Source organism: Anomaloglossus baeobatrachus, chromosome 6 (assembly GCF_048569485.1).
Source record: "Anomaloglossus baeobatrachus isolate aAnoBae1 chromosome 6, aAnoBae1.hap1, whole genome shotgun sequence".
In the NCBI taxonomy this organism is placed as follows: domain Eukaryota; kingdom Metazoa; phylum Chordata; class Amphibia; order Anura; family Aromobatidae; genus Anomaloglossus; species Anomaloglossus baeobatrachus.
In genome coordinates, this window is record NC_134358.1 from 476,287,414 (window position 1) to 476,307,207 (window position 19,794).

The 19,794-nt window shown below is 42.3% G+C and overlaps 1 protein-coding gene across 3 annotated transcripts in view; it reads left to right on the plus strand.

The window, feature by feature from the left end:
- The window catches only part of GSDME (gasdermin E), a 199,647-nt gene that overhangs the window by 140,578 nt on the left and 39,275 nt on the right, over nucleotides 1–19,794 (plus strand). For all 3 annotated transcript variants that reach the window (XR_012724556.1, XM_075316699.1, XM_075316698.1), the window contains exons 7-8: nucleotides 1,712–1,839; nucleotides 4,947–5,133. Coding sequence is in view for 2 of the 3 variants with exons in the window: in XM_075316699.1 (XP_075172814.1) it covers nucleotides 1,712–1,839; nucleotides 4,947–5,133 (315 nt within the window). In the remaining variant the exon portion in view is untranslated. The remainder of the gene's footprint in view (nucleotides 1–1,711; nucleotides 1,840–4,946; nucleotides 5,134–19,794) is intronic.

Here is a 19,794-nt window from a genome sequence, read left to right on the forward strand (position 1 = left end):
GATGAGACAAAGATCAACCTGTACCAGAATGATGGGAAGAAAAAAGTTTGGAGAAGAAAGGGAACGGCACATGATCCAAGGCACACCACATCCTCTGTAAAACATGGTGGAGGCAACGTGATGGCATGGGCATGCATGGCTTTCAATGGCACTGGGTCACTTGTGTTTATTGATGACATAACAGCAGACAAGAGTAGCCGGATGAATTCTGAAGTGTACCGGGATATACTTTCAGCCCAGATTCAGCCAAATGCCGCAAAGTTGATCGGACAGCGCTTCATAGTACAGATGGACAATGACCCCAAGCATACAGCCAAAGCTACCCAGGAGTTCATGAGTGCAAAAAAGTGGAATATTCTGCAATGGCCAAGTCAATCACCAGATCTTAACCCAATTGAGCATGCATTTCACTTGCTCAAATCCAGACTTAAGACGGAATGACCCACAAACAAGCAAGACCTGAAGGCTGCGGCTGTAAAGGCCTGGCAAAGCATTAAGAAGGAGGAAACCCAGCGTTTGGTGATGTCCATGGGTTCCAGACTTAAGGCAGTGATTGCCTCCAAAGGATTCGCAACAAAATATTGAAAATACAAATATTTTGTTTGGGCTTGGTTTATTTGTCCAATTACTTTTGACCTCCTAAAATGTGGAGTGTTTGTAAAGAAATGTGTACAATTCCTACAATTTCTATCAGATATTTTTGTTCAAACCTTCAAATTAAACGTTACAATCTGCACTTGAATTCTGTTGTAGAGGTTTCATTTCAAATCCAATGTGGTGGCATGCAGAGCCCAACTCGCGAAAATTGTGTCACTGTCCAAATATTTCTGGACCTAACTGTATGTTACCTGTTCCCCATTCTAGCCACATCCTGGTTTATATATAACCCCATCCTGGTAAAAAGAAAAGTCCCCATCCTGGTATATATTTCCCCATCCTGGGCCCCTGCCGTATATACTGTCCCACTCTTGGTATCTACTATCCCCCTCCTGGGGCCTTCCTGGTATATACTGTCCAATCCTGGTATCTACTGTCCTCTTCCTAGGGCCGCAATGAATTTCACCTGGATATGCAGCCTTGGATACAAATCCAGCTGAACCAGAGCCTGGGGTAGGGGGCCTCCTGCACCCCTGGGCCTGGTCAAGGTTGCGATCCCTGCAAATGCCATCGTTCGCCCCTGGGTGCCACGCATTCAACATTAGCTGCATGGAGTTTCTGAATACATGGAGAGCTGGAGGAAAGATTTGTCCACCAGGGCTAATTCTCTAGTCACTATGACAATCTGGTTTTCTCCAGGTCTTCCTAACATTGATTAGGGCTTTCTAGAGGAGATGGCTTTACCCTGCAGCCTAACAACAATCCTTTCTATGTGCTGCTCACTTTAATTGTGTAATAAAAACATCTAAGGAATCTGTTCCGTATAATGAATAGGGCATTGGCAGGAGATAGCAATGTGTCACCGAGATACGCGCCATTTACTGCTACGGTATGTTCTGCATTAATGCACGGTGAGGGGAAACCAACACTAGCAAAATGTGTAAGTGAAACAATATACATTGGGCCGTAACACAGGAACAAATCCATGAAATGTACTCATCTTCTAAGAGGCTGTTTTGTTGTGTGAGATATACTGTTTATGTTATAGAACCTTTTCATGGCAGCATAAAAGGCACTTTGATTTGATTTTTTTCTCACTTTTTTCTCCTGAAAGACATATTGGAGCTTACAAAGCGGTTTGCTTTATTTCAAGAGCTTCCTGATTCTCAGCGTGAAGAGCTGTATAATCTCCTGTGCGAAATATTGGATGATGGGCAAATAGTCTCTCAAATCCAAGCTGTGGTAAGATCAGCGGCCTGCTTATTGCTGCAGTATTGCATGTTAAATGTGGTGTCTTTGAATATCCTTTGCCAATAGTCAATATAAACCAGGGGCTTAAGGCCACGTACACATTAGCTATCTCTCATCACTCCCCCATACACAAGAACACTCGGCCTGATTGAGGTCCCCTAGTTCTCTCTGTCCACTGTAAGATGTTTCTGGAAGCCACTTTTGTCCAGGAAGCACAAAAGGATCAGTCAGGTTACCTCTTCACATGTGTTACCTTTCAGCTTAAAATGTTATCTTTTCAATGGTTTAGCTTTAAAGGGATACTCCAGGACTTTGTAATTGATGGGATATCCTTAGAATAGTCCACCAATATCAGATGGGGTCGGACTGGGACACACCCATCAAGTAGCTTATTGAAATGAAGATAGTGCTGCATTCCCTTAAAGGAAATATGTCAACAAGTTTTTGCTACCTCATCTGAGAGCAGCATGATGTAAGCAAAGAGATTCTGAATCCAACGATGTATCACTTAGATCACTGGGTGCAGGCGTTCATACACAATCTGAATTTTTAGCTTTAGTCATGTAGCTGAGCCCAGGGAGCTATCAGGCTCTCAATAGAGATTGTATGTTAACAGTGAGGTGTGAATCAGAGGAGAGAGCATGCTGTACTGCCATGCACTTGCTATTAATGATAATCACCTTTAATTTAATTAAAGCCTTTAATTTAAGTAAACAACAGCACACAGCTTAATAACAGAGGCATAGTTGATTTTTGTTTTTTTTTTTACCAACTACAGCATGCTGGCTTCAGCTTACGTCGCAAAAACCTGCTGACAGATTTCCTTTAATAATTTACGAGACTCACTGCCCTAATAACCATAGCAGCTGTGCCTGGTACTGTAGATGTCCGTACTTCAGCCTTGTTCAACTGAATGGCACTGATCTGTGCTACCACATACAGCTGCTTATAAATGCACTGTGCCTGGTAAATAATAAAGGGAGGCAGTGCTTATGGGTGTGCAGTGAATCAGATGATTGATTGGGCTGCCTGGACTCTCAGACCTCCACCAATCACAGAAAGCCTATTTAAAGGGAATTTGTCATCAGAAAATAATCTATTGTTTAAATCAGACTGTTATGTTACATTATTTTATTTTTATATCTATATCACTGCTTATACAGTCATGGCCGAAAGTGTTGGAAATTATTGTAATTACACATGTTTTGTCATACACATGTTTATTTCCTTTGTGTGCATTTAAACAACACAAAAAACCTGAGGAAAAAAAACAACATAAAACCCCAAAAATGGGCCGGACATAATTGTTGGTACCTTTCCAAAATTGTGGGTAAACAACTTTATTTCATGCATGTGAAATTCATTCAAACTCACCTATAGGAAGTAACAGGTGTGGCGTGTGGGCAATATGAAAATCACACCTGAAACCAGATAAAAAGGGGAGAAGTTGACTCAATCTGCGCATTGTGTGTCAGGCCCAAAATGTGGAAGTAGATTATTTAGAGCTTTTTTTCAGCCCTATGTACAACAATAGACCATATTTGTCATATTTGCCTTATTGTGTAATAAGGCAATAAAAAATTATTGCCTTATTAAACAAACAATACTATCCTTTATGGTTATATAACTAAAAACCGTAAAACTGAAAACAGCATGTGCAAGATGTCAGTTGAACCTTCATAAGAAAATACATACGACGCCATAATTTTGTGGAACGACATGTGTTGGCAACTACATGTACAATCTGCATGGGGTCACATTGAGATGAACGGCTCTGATGATGTCCCTACAGATACCTGCCAATCATGCACTCATTGTAGCAGATAGCAGAGTAGATATGAAGCCCTCGGCACAGCTCACCTCTTGATCTGTAAGTGAGCGGCACTGGACTAACCCTTTAAAGGAAACCTGTCAGGTGCAATATGCACCCAGAACCACGGGCAGTTCTGGGTGTATATTGCTAATCCCTGCCTAGCCGTCCCTGTATACACTAACATAGATAAAGGGATCTTTAGAAAAAGTCATTCTAAAGATCTTTTATTGTATGCTAATGAGCGAGGTCACTAGCCCCCTGAGCGTTAGTTCCCTGGCCAGTCGCCCCCATTACCATGTTAGTACACCCCTGTAGGCATGCTAACATGCTAATGAATACGCAGCATCAGAGGATGATCTCACTCACCTCTCCACTGCCATCGCGTCCGACGGGGGATTTCGGCTCAGTGCGCATGACCCCGGAGTTTGGGTCATGCGCACTATGAAGCCGGATGTATGCGTCCTGGCTTCAAATTGAAGTAGTGCGCATGACCCAAACTCCGAGGTCATGTGCACTGAGCCGAAATCCCCCGTCGGACGTGATGGTAGCGAAGGGGTGAGTGAGATCATCCTCTGACATTGCGCATTCAATAGCATGTTAGCACACCCACAGGGGCGTACTAACATGCTAATGGGAGCGACTGGCCAGGAAACTAAAGCCCAGGGGGCTAGTGACCTCGCTCATTAACATACAGTAAAAGATCTTTAGAAATCCTTTTTCTAAAGATCTCTCTATCTATGCTAGTGTATACAGGGACAGTTAGGCAGGGATTAGCAATATACACCCAGAACTGCTCGTGGTTCTGGGTGCATATTGGACCTGACAGGTTCCCTTTAAGTCTATACAGGCAGTATCAAAGTAGAACATTATGGGTAATAACAGACCATCATCCTGTGAGACTAGTAACCGTGACTCCAGCCTGAATAGAGCTTAATTTGTTATGTACGTTAATAGCATCTAATAAATTCAGAATTCAAGAACTGATGGCAAATACTGTGTTGTACATTATTTTGCAGTTGTGAATCAGATTGCTAGGCCAAAATTCATAGCTAAGCCAAAAGCAGGATATTGCTTTATGGACGCAGCAGCATACATCTTGCTGAAGGGCATAATTAACTTGCTTGTTTTTCCATTTGCATCATTGCTTTTGTACTGTTTAAATACAACTCATTTTTCTCCAGTCTGCTCTGCTAAGCAGGGAGCGATCTGTACACACAGATCAGATGTTAGCCCGCTCTTCGCTGATTAATGATTGGTACATGATTGTCTGTCTTTTCTCTGGTAGGTAGAAGAGATCTGTTTAGGCGCTGCGCCAGGTTTGAAGTTTCTGAATGAGCTAAAATTGCCTCAGCAAGAACATGTAGAGAAGATACTGTCCCTTGTAGGATATGATCTGAAAAATGAGAAGCTAACCGATAAATCGAAAGAGGACTTGATCACTGCCTTCCACATCCTTACCAGCGCCTTGGATGGTAATGCATTTCTTTTCCTTTTTTTTTTCAGTATTTACGGACCAAAAAGTGGGTTTAATAAATATTTCATTTTCATTTGGCAGCAGAACATTTATTATTCAGACATCAGCCATATTTCCTCCCACACCTAACAAAAAGTAATAGTTGTCAATAAATATCTTTAGGCAATCCGATGCAAATCTGCTTCCTTACAATGAGACAGGTTCAGAGTATACATTCAACAAAATGTAAATTTAACACTTGTTTTTGCTCCCATTTTTCATGAGCTGAGCTTAAAGATCTTTGCACGTTGCGACATCGCTAGCCGATGTTAGCGATGCCGAGCGCGATAGTACCCGCCCCCGTCGCACATGCGATATCTTGTGATAGCTGCCGTAGCGAACATTATCGCTACGGCAGCTTCACACGCACTTACCTGCTCTGCGACGTCGCTCTGGCCGGCGACCCGCCTCCTTCCTAAGAGGGCAAGTCGTGCGGCGTCACAGCGACGTCACACAGCAGATGGCCAATAGAAGCGGAGGGGCGGAGATGAGCGGGACGTAAACATCCCGCCCACCTCCTTCCTTCCGCATAGCCGGTGGAGGCAGGTAAGGAGATGTTCCTCGTACCTGCGGCTTCACACAGCAATGTGTGCTGCCTCAGGAACGAGGAACAACATTGTATCTCCTATTGGTGCAACATTATGAAAATGACCGACGCTACACAGATCACCGATTTTCGACGCTTTTGCGATTGTTTATCGGCGCTTCTAGGCTTTACACGCTGCGACGTTGTACCGGCGCCGGATGTGCGTCACTTTCTATTTGACCCCGAATATATCGCAGTAGCGATGTCACAGCGTGCAAAGTACCCCTAAGACTTTTTCTATGTACACAAAGAGCCTTTTTTCTCAAATATTGCTCACAAATTTGTCTAAATCTGTGTTAGTCCTCCTTCACACGTCAGTGATTCTGGTACATATGCAACAGTTTTATACGTACCAGAATCAGGGACATACACAGACCCATTAAGATCAATGCGTCTGTGCACACATCAGTGATGTCTCACTGACGTGTCTCCATGCATACATGTACACGTGTATCCATGATTTCCGCACGGAGACATGTCCGTTTTTTTCTGGCATCACTGATGTCCCATGGACCACACAATGGTGTGGTCCGTGAAACATGTACCAGAAAAACACGTACATTTAAAATAAAGAGCTTTTTAATCTTATCCGTCTCCAGTGATGCTGTCTCTGGCTGCTGCTGTCTCTTTATTCAGGCCGGCTAATTATTTTCATAGATAAGCATTTATGCACTGCACAGCTGACCCAAAAGTAGCTGCAGAGGGGAGACCACAGCAGCCGGAGACAGCATCCAGGAGAGTTCAGCACCACGGACAGCAGTAACGTGGACAGGTGAGCATAACAAGTGCCTGATCTCCGTGTATTATCACAGATAGCACACGGAGTTCACACGTGTGACAAAATCACGGCACACGGAAGGACATACGCACCTTTATCATGTCAGTGAAAAACTGTTTTTCACTGACGTGTGAAGGGGACCTTAGTGAGCACTTGCCAAGATAATTCATCAACCTCACAGGTGTGGCATATTATGCTGCTGATTAGACAACATGATTATTGCACAGGTGTGCCTTTGGCTGGCCACAATAAAAGGCCAATCTAAAATGTGCAATTTTATCTCACAGCACAATGCCACAGATGTCACAAATTTTGAGGGAGCATGCTATTGGCATGCTGAATGCAGGAATGTTCACTAGAGCTGTTGCCTGTGAATTGAATGTTCATTTCTCTGATTGTATGAGCAGGCATATGATTCTGTCTCTAAATAATTTTTTGGCTTCCATTAATCTTGGTACATACATTGTCCTCTGTTTCCCCTGGGATTTCTTGTCATGGACTATGGTTAGAATATTACTTCCACGGTCTGCATTTTGGCTATTTTAGCCTAAAACCACTCATAGTTTTAAAATGTAGTATAAGTACACCAGAAACTGCCCAGAAGAACAAGTACAACTTGTAGACAATCATCATGTAAATTCCTCAAAATAAGGCTGGATTCACACAAACGTATAGCATCCGATGCGAGAGCATCAGATGCGATATGCTAATGACCCTCGGCTCCCGCTATACTGCCAGCATGAACTGAGAGTCATGCGACTGTGACCCGATCCTGCAGCTGCCAAGGAGAGGGCGGGAACTGCGGAGGAGAGGGATTAATCTCCCCATCTCCTCCATTGTCAGCTGATGCGATTATCGCACTGCACTCGGATATCATCCAAGTGCAGTCTGATGTTTCACTCGCACCTATTGGCTTGTATGGGTACAGGTGATACAGCTCTCGCAGACAATCACAGCATGCTGCGATTTTTCTCTCATCTAGAATCTTTATGAGAAAAAAGCTGGCCAACTGCTCTGCCTAAAGGGGGCTTTACACGGAGCGACATCGCTAGCGATATCGCTAGCGATATCGCTAGCGATGGCACCCACCCCCGTCATTTGTGCGTCACGGGCAAATCGCTGCCCGTGGTGCACAATCTCACTTGTCCGTGTCACACATACAGCCCTCCCTAATGACGTCGCTGTGGGCGGTGAACAACCTCCCCTGAAAGGGGGAGGTTCGTTTGGCGTCACAGCGACACCACAGAGCGGGCTGCCAATAGAAGCAAGGGGCGGAGAGCAGCTGCATCTCCGTCACTCCCAACTCGGTGCTCGTTGAGGACACAGGTACGCTGTAGTTCGTCGTTCCCAAGGTATCATACATAGCGATGTGTGCTGCCTCGGGAATGACGAACAACCTGCGTCCTCAACAAGCAACGATTTTTTGAAAATGAACGACGTGTCAACGATGGTTGATTTGGTGAGTATTTTCCATCGTTAACGGCCGCTTGTTGGTGTCACACGCAACGACGTCGCTAATGATGCCGGATGTGCGTCACGGAATCCGTGACCCCGGCGATATATCATTAGATACGTCGTTGAATGTAACGGGGCCTTTATTGAATAACATTGGTTCGAGTGTAATGCAAGATTTTCACGCATTGCACTCGTCCGATTCATACGCTCGTGTGAACGTACCCTAATATATACACCAACGGGGAGGCATTATTCCAATTCCAATGTATGTTGTGCAGTCATTTTAAAATTGTCCTAAGAAGTTAGAAAACTAAGGAAAAAAATATGAGTAACGCAGTCCATATAAACCAAAGTGAATAAGCAAAAATGACGTTGGTAATTACAGAGATACAGCTTAAGGCCCCCTTCACACGTCAGTGATTCTGGTACGTTTGTTCTTTTTTTAAAACGTACCAGAATCACTGACATACGCAGACCCATTATAATCAATGGGTCTGCTCACACATTAGTGATTTTTCACTGAACGTGTCTCTCTGTGCAGCCTACACCCGTGGCCATGATTCTGCACGGAGACAAGTCAGTTTTTTTCTGGCATCACTGATGACCCACGGACCACACTATGGTGTGATCCGTGTGTGATCAGTGAAACACGTACCAGAAAATCACGGACATATTAAATATTTTCAACTTACCTTGCCCGCGATTCGCTCTGCTCCCGGCAGCTCCTGCCTGGCTCATGAATATTTATGAGAGCAGGAATTGCCGACCAGGAAGTAGCTGCAGAGAGTGGTGGGCGACGCTGCAGAGCTGGAGACTTCACTACTATGGACAGCAGGAGCGAAGGCAGGTGAGTAATGTCCATATGCAATCACGGATCACGGATTGCACATACATTAGAGGGCCATATAGAGATCTCTCCCATGATCTGTTTGTACTAAGGACTATGACAAAAACAAGGGGGCATTCTCTTCGATTGGAGGAAAGAAAATTCCTACATCAGCATAGAAGAGGGTTCTTCACGGTAAGAGCAGTGAGGCTCTGGAACTCTCTTCCTGAGGAAGTGGTGATGGCCAACTCACTGAATGAATTTAAGAGAGGAATGGATGCTTTTCTTGATGGCAAAAGTATAGAAGGTTATAAATAGCATAATCTTACAGGTAGATAGAAGAGCGACCAAGATTATTAGAGGAATGGGTGGGCTGCAACACCAAGACAGGTTATTAAACTTAGGGGTTATTTAGTTTGGAAAAACAAAGGCTTAGGGGGGCTCTAATCACAGTGTATAAACATATGAGGGGACAGTACAGAGACCTTTCCAAAGATCTCTTTACACCTAGGCCTGCGACTGGAACACGGGAGCATCCGCTACGTCTTGAGGAAAGAAGGTTTAATCATAATCACAGGCGAGGATTCTTTACTGTACGAGCAGTGAGACTATGGAACTCTCTGCCGCATGATGTTGTAATGAGTGATTCACTACTAACATTTAAGCAGAGCCTGGATGCCTTTCTTGAAAAAAGTAATATTACCAGTTATGTATATTAGATTTTATGACAGGGTGTTGATCCAGGGAACTTGTCTGATTGCCGTATGTGGAGTCAGGAAGGAATTTTTTTTCCCCATTGGAGCTTGTTTGACACATTGGGGTTTTTTTGCCTTCCTCTGGATCAACATGTTAGGCTACGGGTTGAACTAGATGGACTTAGGGGCACTTTGCACGTTGCGACATCGCAAGCCGATGCTGCGATGTCGCACGCGATAGTCCCCGCCCCCGTCGCAGCGATATCTTTGTGATAGCTGCCGTAGCGAACATTATTGCTACGGCAGCTTCACATGGACTCACCTGTCCTGGGACGTCGCTCTGGCCGGCGACCCGCCTCCTTATTAAGGGGGCGGGTTGTGCGGCGTCACTGCGACGTCACACGGCAGGCGGCAAATAGGAGTGGAGGGGCGGAGATGAGCGGGATGTAAACATCCCGCCCACCTCCTTCCTTCCGCATATCCTACGGAAGCCGCGGTGACGCCGGTAGGAGATGTTCCTCGCTCCTACGGCTTCACACACAGCGATGTGTGCTGCCGCAGGAGCGAGGAACAACATCGGACCGTCGCGTCAGCGTAATTATGAATTACGCCGACGCTGCACCGATGATACGATTACGACGCTTTTGCGCTCGTTAATCGTATCATGTAGGCTTTACACACTACGATGTCGCATGCAATGCCGGATGTGCGTCACTTATAATTTGACCCCACCGACATCGCACCTGCGATGTCGTAGTGTGCAAACCCTGCCTTAGAGTCTCCTTTCAACCTTAAAAACTATGAAACATGGACAACCCATGTGTGCCGTGAATCCCGGAACATGGAGTTTTACACATCAGTGAAGAATGTCAGTGTTTTTCACTGACGTATGAAACGGGCCTAACACGTACAGTACCCGGGGCAAAACTAGAAGTTGAACCAAGTAACAAACCATGAATTAGAAGAGGTGAGGATCAGCAACACAGGGTCAAAAATCGAACCAGAAGTTGTCAAAAATCAAAGGGTGAGACACTGTTCCAAAAACCTTCTGAGCACATGCAGGGGTTCAATAAAGAAATTCTTTGAAATAACAAACAGGCAGAGCAGAACAATAAAACTTAAAGAGCACAGACTGTACTTTAAAAAATATTTTAAAAAAGACACGGAAGATTGCCACCGTTTTCCATATGGTAGAATGTGCTGTAACTTGTGGGTGGTGGGCTATACTCACCAGAGGAGTCTGATAATGACTGTTATAACAAGCCAGAAAAGCAAACAAGAGTGAGACATAAAGCATTTAGAATTTGGAAGGCAATAAATCTTTTTTTTTTTATTATTATTATTATTAGTATTATTATTATTATTATTTGTGCTTTTTAAAAATATAAACCAAAATTAAGGTGTCATTTTATTTTTGTATTTTTTTGTAGTTTCAGAACTTGACTAAAAAGGTTTTACCTTTCCTCAGAGTTCACAGTAAAAGCTTAAAAGTTATGTTCCCAGCGGTGGCCCACTGGAGGGCTCCGTAGAAAGTGTGGAACTGCAGTATTTAAGGATTATTTGTTTAAACATGAAGTAATTTTCTGACAACACACTCTTTTTAATATTGTAGAGCAGAAGCACTGGGAATAAAAGCCCGGCACCACTTAGGGAAGATGTGACTAAAGCCGAGCAATAATTCATAAGCAGTTTAAGGTTTCCGTAGAGCTGAAATTGTTTAGCACCTACAGATGTCAAATATGGGTTCCTGCATCCCTGGAGGCCATGGTCGTTTACTAATGAGTTTATTTTTTTTTTAAATTAGTAAAATGGAGCTACTAGGGTTATGTATTATAGTCTCCACTGTGCTCTGGACAATGTCGGTCAATAACACCATGGCAGTTGTTAATGGGGTTTTTGTTGTGTACAAGGTGAAACCCTTTTATAAAGGATTGAAGATCGTATACCCTACTGGCGCACACAAACAGAAGAGGCCCCTGTACAAGATCAATTCATGGGCCCTTTGCAGTCCAATAATGGACAATTACACCTGGTTTGGCGGTGTTAGTGGGGCCCCATACTCCTTGGGCTCCTGTGCTGCTGCACAGGTTGCACCAATAATATGTCCACCCTGGCATACCCCTTTAAAAAGAATAAGATGAAGTGACCCTTTATGTTAAATTGGTTCTCCACTCAGGAATGGCAGAAGGATGTAGTTTAAATTTTCAAACAGAATTTTGATTCAACTAAATTGACAGATACAGTATAATACCACACGGTTCTACTTTAACACCTTCTAGCCATTTTAGACTTCTTTAGCCTCATGGGATAATTTCACTCTGCAGAAGAAAAAAGGAAAAAGTACCTGCAGAAAGTCACCTTTGCCACCCATGAACCTCTTGGTTTAGCGACGTCTCTCAAGTTTCCAGGATATACTGTATACTTCCTGACACTTGACAGCCTTCTGGCAATCTTTTCAGTTGCACCCCCTTCACTTGACAACAATCTCTGTATCACTATCTCTGCAGCACAGTAAACAGTTAAGGGTGCTTTACACGCTACGACATCGCTACCGATATATTGTCGGTGTCACATCGTTAGTGACGCACATCCGGCGCCGGTAGCGTCATCGCAGCGTGACACTAAGGAGCAACGATCACAAAATCGTTCAAAAACGGTGATCGTTGACACGTCACTCCTTTCCTTAATATTGCTGCTGCTGCAGGTACAATGTTGCTCGTCGTTCCTGCGGCAGCACACATGTGTGACACCGCAGGAACGATGAACATCCCCTTACCTGCGTCCACCAGCAATGCGGAAGGAAGGAGGTAGGCAGGATATTACTTCCCGCTCATCTCCGCCCCTCTGCTTCTATTGGCCAGCTGCTTAGTGACGCCGCAGTGACGTCGCTATGACGCCGAACGCCCCTCACCCTTGAAGGAGGGATTGTCCGGCGGTCATAGCGACGTCACTGTCAAGGTATGTGCGTGTGACGCTGCCGTAGCGATATTGCTCGCTGCGGCAGCGAGCACCAAATGTCGTAAAAGCGACGGGGGCGGGTGATATTGCGCACAACATCGCTAGCTATCGCTAGCGATGTCGCAGCGTGTAAAGCACCCTTTAGGCCCCTTTCACACATCAGTTTTTTGCCATCAGTCACAATCTGTCAAATTTTGAAAAAAAGGATTTCCAGCGACTGATGCTGCTGGATCCATTTTTTTTGATAGACTTGTATTAAAGATGGATTGCGACGGATGGCCTCACGTTTCATCCGTAGTTCGACAAATTCTTTGTCAGATGGAGACAATGGACAAAGTAACTTTTTTTTATCTACGTCAAATAAATGGACAGCAACGGATCCATCGCCGTCCATCGTTTGGTAGAATGGAAGCCTATGGGCGCAGGATCCGTCGTAATCCATCAAATGACGGAATCCGGCGACGGATCAATTTTTTTTAACTGAGCATGCTCAGATGGAGTATAAAAACACTGTATATATAATGATTGGGCTGAAAAAAATGATGTGACGGATCAATTTTTTCAACTGATCCTTCACATCAGTTTTTCCACAATCTGCATCCAATTCATCGCGCCAACGGATTGTGACTGACGGAAAAAAACTGATGTGTGAAAGGGGCCACAGGTATTGTCACAACCTTTTTGTTGGTCATGTCTCTTTTCACCAGTGTCCTGCAATAGCAGGCTAGACACATTGCACATAGATGCGGCCTACACATCACAGTTACTATATCACAGTCCCTCACACACAGGCCATTGTCTCCCATTGGACTACTTTGTGGCATTCTTCTTTACCAGCTTGAGTTACTCCTCCTCTGGTTTGACTTCTCCTTGCCCCTCTTAGAGGGCTAATCTTTTACATTCCTCAGTTAGAACTTTACCTATATTTTTTCTTTTTTTTTTTTTAAGAGCATATCAGCCTTCTTTTGTTAACCCTCTTGGTGGTGCATTTGATATAAATGATGAGAGACAATGTTCAAACTTTGTAATCTGTTCCATATAAAAATGCTCAATTGGTTTAGTCATGATCGGTTCGGCATGCTATTGACTGCTTTTCCTGCTAGTACTAGTCCAATATGATTAACTAACCTTACACTAGAACCTTGAAGGAAAATCCTACAAGTTTGTGTGATTTTGCTTTAGCGTGTTGTTTGAGAGCTGCTTTGTTCTTCCAGTATGTAGTCACAGCTGTTCATTACAGTTATAGTATCCTATTTGTCTGCTGGTTTTATTAAAAAATGTCCTTGTTTTCCCTTAAGGACTTCAGTGCCATCTGCTCTTTTTCATTTCTGCTCAATATTTGTAGTATTGTATAAGCAATTCCTTGTAAGTGGCTTCACACTGTTTTCAGAATATCTGATCATCCAAAAATGGGAAGGAATCCTAGTAAATCCACTGCAATTTTTGGGGGAATTTTTCCCTACTTGTACTAGCATTTGTTTCCTCATATGTATTGTGAAACGTAGATGTACAGGATAGCTAATCTTCCAAATTTATTGTGAAAGCATCCTACGGCTATGCTCTCAACTTCCTCTGATGATAAATGATAGATTTAGAAAAACTATGGATCCTGCACTGTGGTTGATAGAACTGGCATTGTAGCATGGTTTCTGATTTAATCTGCAACAACAGTGGATATGAATAGAGCGTTAGTCAGGTTTAGTCATGATTTTTTACACTTTTTTGTGATTTTAGTCCCTGGAAATATTGTTAGAAATTATCATTTAAAGTCCTCTTCTAATTGTAGCTAGAGATGAGCAGACCAGTGAAAGTTTGGCTCAGCGGGTTCATCTTGACTTTAGATAAAGTTCGGTTTAGGACTGGACTTGATCTGAACCCCAGGAAGTCACTAATTCGGCATTTCAGGTCTCTGCCCACATACGGCCAGCCATAAAAAGAACACTTCCAGAGGAACGAGAGCGGGGTTTTTCCCTTTTTTTTTTTTGGTGCATACTACATCCGATAACGCTGTTGTTACCCCCAAAGTGAGACATTCAAACAATGCGAGCGGCTCGTACTAGGCCAATCACCCAGCGTACCTGAGCACAGTGGTGCTCGCTCGAGTAGTTAGCATACGTAAAGCACCCTAACTCCGAACCCGAACAGGTTCGCTCATCTCTAATTGTAACCTTTTCTAAACTCCTGATGCATTGATGACAATTTACTGATATGCAAAATGGTATTTCTAGTCTGGGATATTTTTCATTTTTATTTTATTAGTACGATTTCCATCTCAAAAATCTTGGTTCAGACCCTTCTATTGTTAGTGTAGAAATACTGTTCTCTTCATATCAGATTTGTAGTCACCATAACTTTGTCTTTTGTCCTATTGTTGTCTAAGGAGCACAAGAGCAGATGTGTCTCTTCCTGGGACATTAACATAAATTGCACCAACAATAAGAAAGGTTTGGGTCGTTGATCGACTCTATACTGTGTGCACAATTACTAGGCGGTCAATCCAAAATGTTAATAAACTTGAAACCTGAATATTTAAAAAAAGAAAGCTATGGTCACCTGACAGAATAAATTATTACAATTTTCATCTACAAAAGTGGTAGGGTTTATTCTCACTAGTCATCCATGTGCTGTCCATGTGCAGTAATTAATAATTTACAGTTTCCTATGCTACAGAACTGAAATGTATCCATAAAAATCGGATGTCATACTTTGGCATCTGTGTTTTTTTTCTCACGCCCATAGACTTGAATGGGTGAGTCTCATCCAATTTTAGAGTCAATTCGCAGCATTCTGCAATTTTGTATGGACAGATTCTATCAGTCATCAGCACTGCCTCATTGAATAACCTGAGTCAATGGGCTATCTTCTAAAAAATCAGATGTGTGAGCAAGCCCTGATAGTGAGGGTTTTGTCTTTCTTAGGAGAATATCTGTGTGTTCAGAATTATTGGGCAACTATTAATGCATAGAATTATCATGCAACTAAATGAATAACTTAAATTTTCCAAACTCAATTATTTTCATTTTTTAAAGTGAGAATTTTTAATCTGTTGACGATCAACTTTGTGGGCTGCACCAACCACATCCTCCCAGAGAGGTGTATTGTTTTCCTTTTCTGTAAATCTCCCTTTAAAAAGGACCCATAAGTTCTCAATAGGGTTTAGCTTCCGATGAGGCCATGTTATTATGCTTTCATCTTTAAGGCTTTTACTGACAGCAGTGGAGACGTCGATGCTGTGATGGAGCATTATCCTGCATAAAAATCATGGTATTCTTAAAAGTTGCAGACTTTATCCTGTACGACTGTTTGAAGAAAATGTCTTCTAAAAACTGGCCAGTAAGTTTGGGAGCTGACTTGGACCCAATCTTCAACCCAAAAAGGTCCAACCAGCTCATTTAATCAATAATATCAGCCCATAGCCGTTCCCCACCTCCACCTTGCTGGTGTCTGAGTCAAAGTGGAGGTCTGTGACCATTAGTGATCTGGCCATTGGCCCATCCATTAGGTCCATAAAAAGTTACTCTCATCTTATCAGTCCATAAAACCTTTTGAAAAATATGTTGTTAGGTATTTTTTTTTTAGTCCAGTCTTGATGTTTCTAGTTGTAGGCCTTGTTCAGTGGTGGTCAGTTTTGGTCTTCCTTACCTCTGGCCATGTGTTTAAGCTTGGAACACCTTGTACTTCTGGACAGTCCATGAAGTTTGAAGTTCTGGAATATGACAGCATTTGAGGATAACTGGTACCTGGTATCTTCATGTTTGATTCTTCTCATATCTTTGGCAGTTAATGTGTGTGTGTTTTTTAACAACATATTTGCAACCCTGTTAACTATTTGCAACAAACTGTTTGATGGTTCTGTGGTCACACCCCAATATCTTAGCATCCCTCTGTATGACTTCTAACAATTTTTTACTTCTTAGAGGGAGTTAAATCACTTTTTTGGCCCATTTTGCCTAATAATTCTGTTTGATAAAGGGTGTAATAATATATCTTAGGGCTCTCCCTCCCTCTTTACACAAATACACATGATCTGATTTGCTTCATCCAATAAGCATTCCAGTTTATACATATTGGAGTTGCAAAATCTGCATCAAAATTATGATATTGTCGAAATATGTGTATATAGCACAACATGTGATTGCTGCAGCAAATTACTAGTTTCAACAGTGACTTCAATAGTGTCTGCTAAAGCCACCAATTGACTGCAACATTCAGGTGTTGACAAGTCACATCAGCACTGAACCCTGGGAAACAAAGACCTGAGGAGAACAAAGGAGTATCTATACAGGAGAAAATACCGAATGCTTTTCTCTTTACTTGGATGATGGGGTAACTCAGTTGAACTCGCTTGTTGAGGTAGCAAACAGGAACACCGTCACATTAAAAATCCATCAAGTTTATTTAGCACACATAAACTTTCACTCTAGAAACATAACATGAGCCCTTTTCCAGCCTCAAAAGGAACACAAACCATGCATACAATCTGTTCCTGGTCAGGACTAACGAATCTCCCCTCTCTCAGGGATTCATAAAACCTCCATACACTGATCATGTGTCATCAAACAAATAGATCATGTGTCAAACAAACATTTTAACAATATGAGCCACACCCAGGGGCGGAGCTGTGTGGCTAGCCAGTCCTGCCCATCTCTCCAGCTATCCGTAAAACCTGTCCCTGGAATGCCCTAAAAAGCCATGTGGCACTACAAGTATCCAAGTGGACATCTAGGTTCACACCACCTTTGTGGTACATGCCTTCCTCCATTTTATACCTGCTAAAGCTCATTCTGTCTATGGTGAGAATTATGTTTTTTACTTGTATTTTTAACTTCTTGTTAACCTTTCTTTTTAACTTGTTTTTGTGTCTTCATACTTGACTTCAACACAAATTGGTTTAAAGTTCAAACTTTTATAAATGTAACATAATCGACTACAGGTTTCCTGGGGTGCAAATCAATGAAAATGTAGTTCTGCATTTACTCTGATCGTTATAAAGCATTGATGTATAAATGAAGAATATCAAAATACGGTTCACTGCTACATCACATATTATTTTTTTAAAGTAACCACAATGAGTGCATTTCCACTATAGGTTTCACCGATGAGTGGCACTGTATAAACCTACAGTAATATTCATCACCCATAAGGCCCCTTTTTAAAATAAAACAATATATACCTAATCAGAGGCTTCTGTATAGAATAGTGTAGTCAACAACCATTTTCTATACAGCATAAAAAACAATAATAAAGTATATTGCCATAAAGTGCTCTGAAAAAGACCACATTATTTGGTCAAACTTGAGTGAATGGGGGCCTATGAATACAAATGACATATACCATAGGAGCCTTCCCAGTGTGTGCACCATAAGTATACTCCAGATGCAATGAGAATGCTCCCCAAGATTTAAAATAGGATCAAAAAGAAAAAAAGGTGAACTCATCGTAGGTAGTTCATCTGGAGATCATCACGGTCTGCGCCTTGGCCAGGTTTGAGAGCAGTACTGGAGAAACGAAGAAACCTCCAGCGAGGAAGACATGAATATGGATGAATAAATCAGTTTATTCAAGAATAACTATAATTAAGACATAACGCCGAAACGCGTAGGTCTAGCCGAGGTCTAGGTGCTCACCTGTGAGCAGTTTTATGCATTTTTCAATGAACTGACCTTTATTCATCCACATCCATGCCTTCCTGGCCTGACGTTTCTTCATTTCTCCAAGATTTAAAATGGTTTCCTCTTCTATTTAAGGAGATACGATACATTAACCAACTGTGCATAAAAATGAGTGATGGTGATTTATAGATTATATAAAGATACAATATTATCAAGTTACAGAAGACATATTAATCACACAGCCGGGAGAGCTGTGTTGCTATGGCACTTGGGGGCCATCCAAGAGATGTCCATGGTGCCAAGTGGAATCACAATTTACATCTGTTTCGTGGCTTTTAACATATCATTTTATTGCCACTTCTTAATATTTTGCTAATGGTTTCCAAATTCCTTCTAGAGAGTCCTTATGCCTGAGAGATTATAGTCACTTTTTACTAATAGTTTTTCTTATAGGGTCAAAGAGAATCACAGTTTAACTGTATGGTGACTACAGCAAATATCTCCCTACTGCCATTATATTTACCAATCCTACGCAATACATATAAAATTATTATTGACTTAGGTATTAAAATCACTACATGGAGTGGAGATAAATTGATTGTCACACTACAGATTTATATGAAAGCTGCAGATGATTTTCCAGGTGGAAGCAGATATGATGAAAATGTAGTATTTCTTATAGGGCTCCTTCTGTAACCACATAAACAGCTTGAGTCAACCAGAACAGTAGATACTCAGGCTTCATTCATGCGCATACAGTGCTCAACGTTGAGCACTTCGCAAGGTTATTATTATACTCTACCTTAAACAAAAAGAGGATTCCAACTGAACCCCCCCCGATGGAGCTATTCAGTACAATAAATCCAAAGGAGTTAATTTGGACACTGAACTTTGTCCCAGCAGCGTTCATCATTTTCAGTTGTACACAATAATATGTTCTGCCATGTTTTTGTATATGTGTGAAAAATACGAACACTACCAGGATGGTGTCCAAATTGACTTTGTTGGCTTCATAATAGTGAAAGGCTCCATTTGGGTTTCCTGTCAAAATTCTGTGGTTTTTTTTTGATGATTCCAACAGAAACCCCTACATAGTGGTCAGTGTGGAGCACTGTATATCTGTGAATCTAGCCGTACAGGGCATTTCTCTGTTCTAAGTCGGGATTCCTCTGCATAAAATCTTATTCAAACATCTGTGAAACATCGTTTGTGCATGAATGGTGATGCACAGACTGGCCACAGGTCTCTCGACCCGAACTCAATAGCCTAATAAATGTCTATGAGGGCAGTAGACCCCCGGCCAGTCTATGTATCACAGTCCGTATTCGGACAGTGCTTCACAGATGATTGAATGAGGCAATTTAACATTTAGGTGTATGAACAGAGCCTGTCTTAATGGCCATTGCCAAATTTTGTCAGACACTTGGAATTACATTCCTTTTTTAGTCATTTCAGGAATCAAGTTTTAATACTTTATCTTTGACTATTGTGTTACTTCTTTTTAAACCCTGCTCTATACCCCATGTAAAAGCAGAAGCCATGAATATTTTAATTGTAGGGCATGTAAAAATTATCTATAAAGCTTAAGGGCTCATGTTATACAGCCCAATTAAAGGGGTTATCCGGGACTTAAGTGGGTTAAGAGCTTACCAGCAGGTAGTTGCTAACTACCTGCCTGTTGTGCCCTGTGAAGATCTCTCCCAGCTTAGG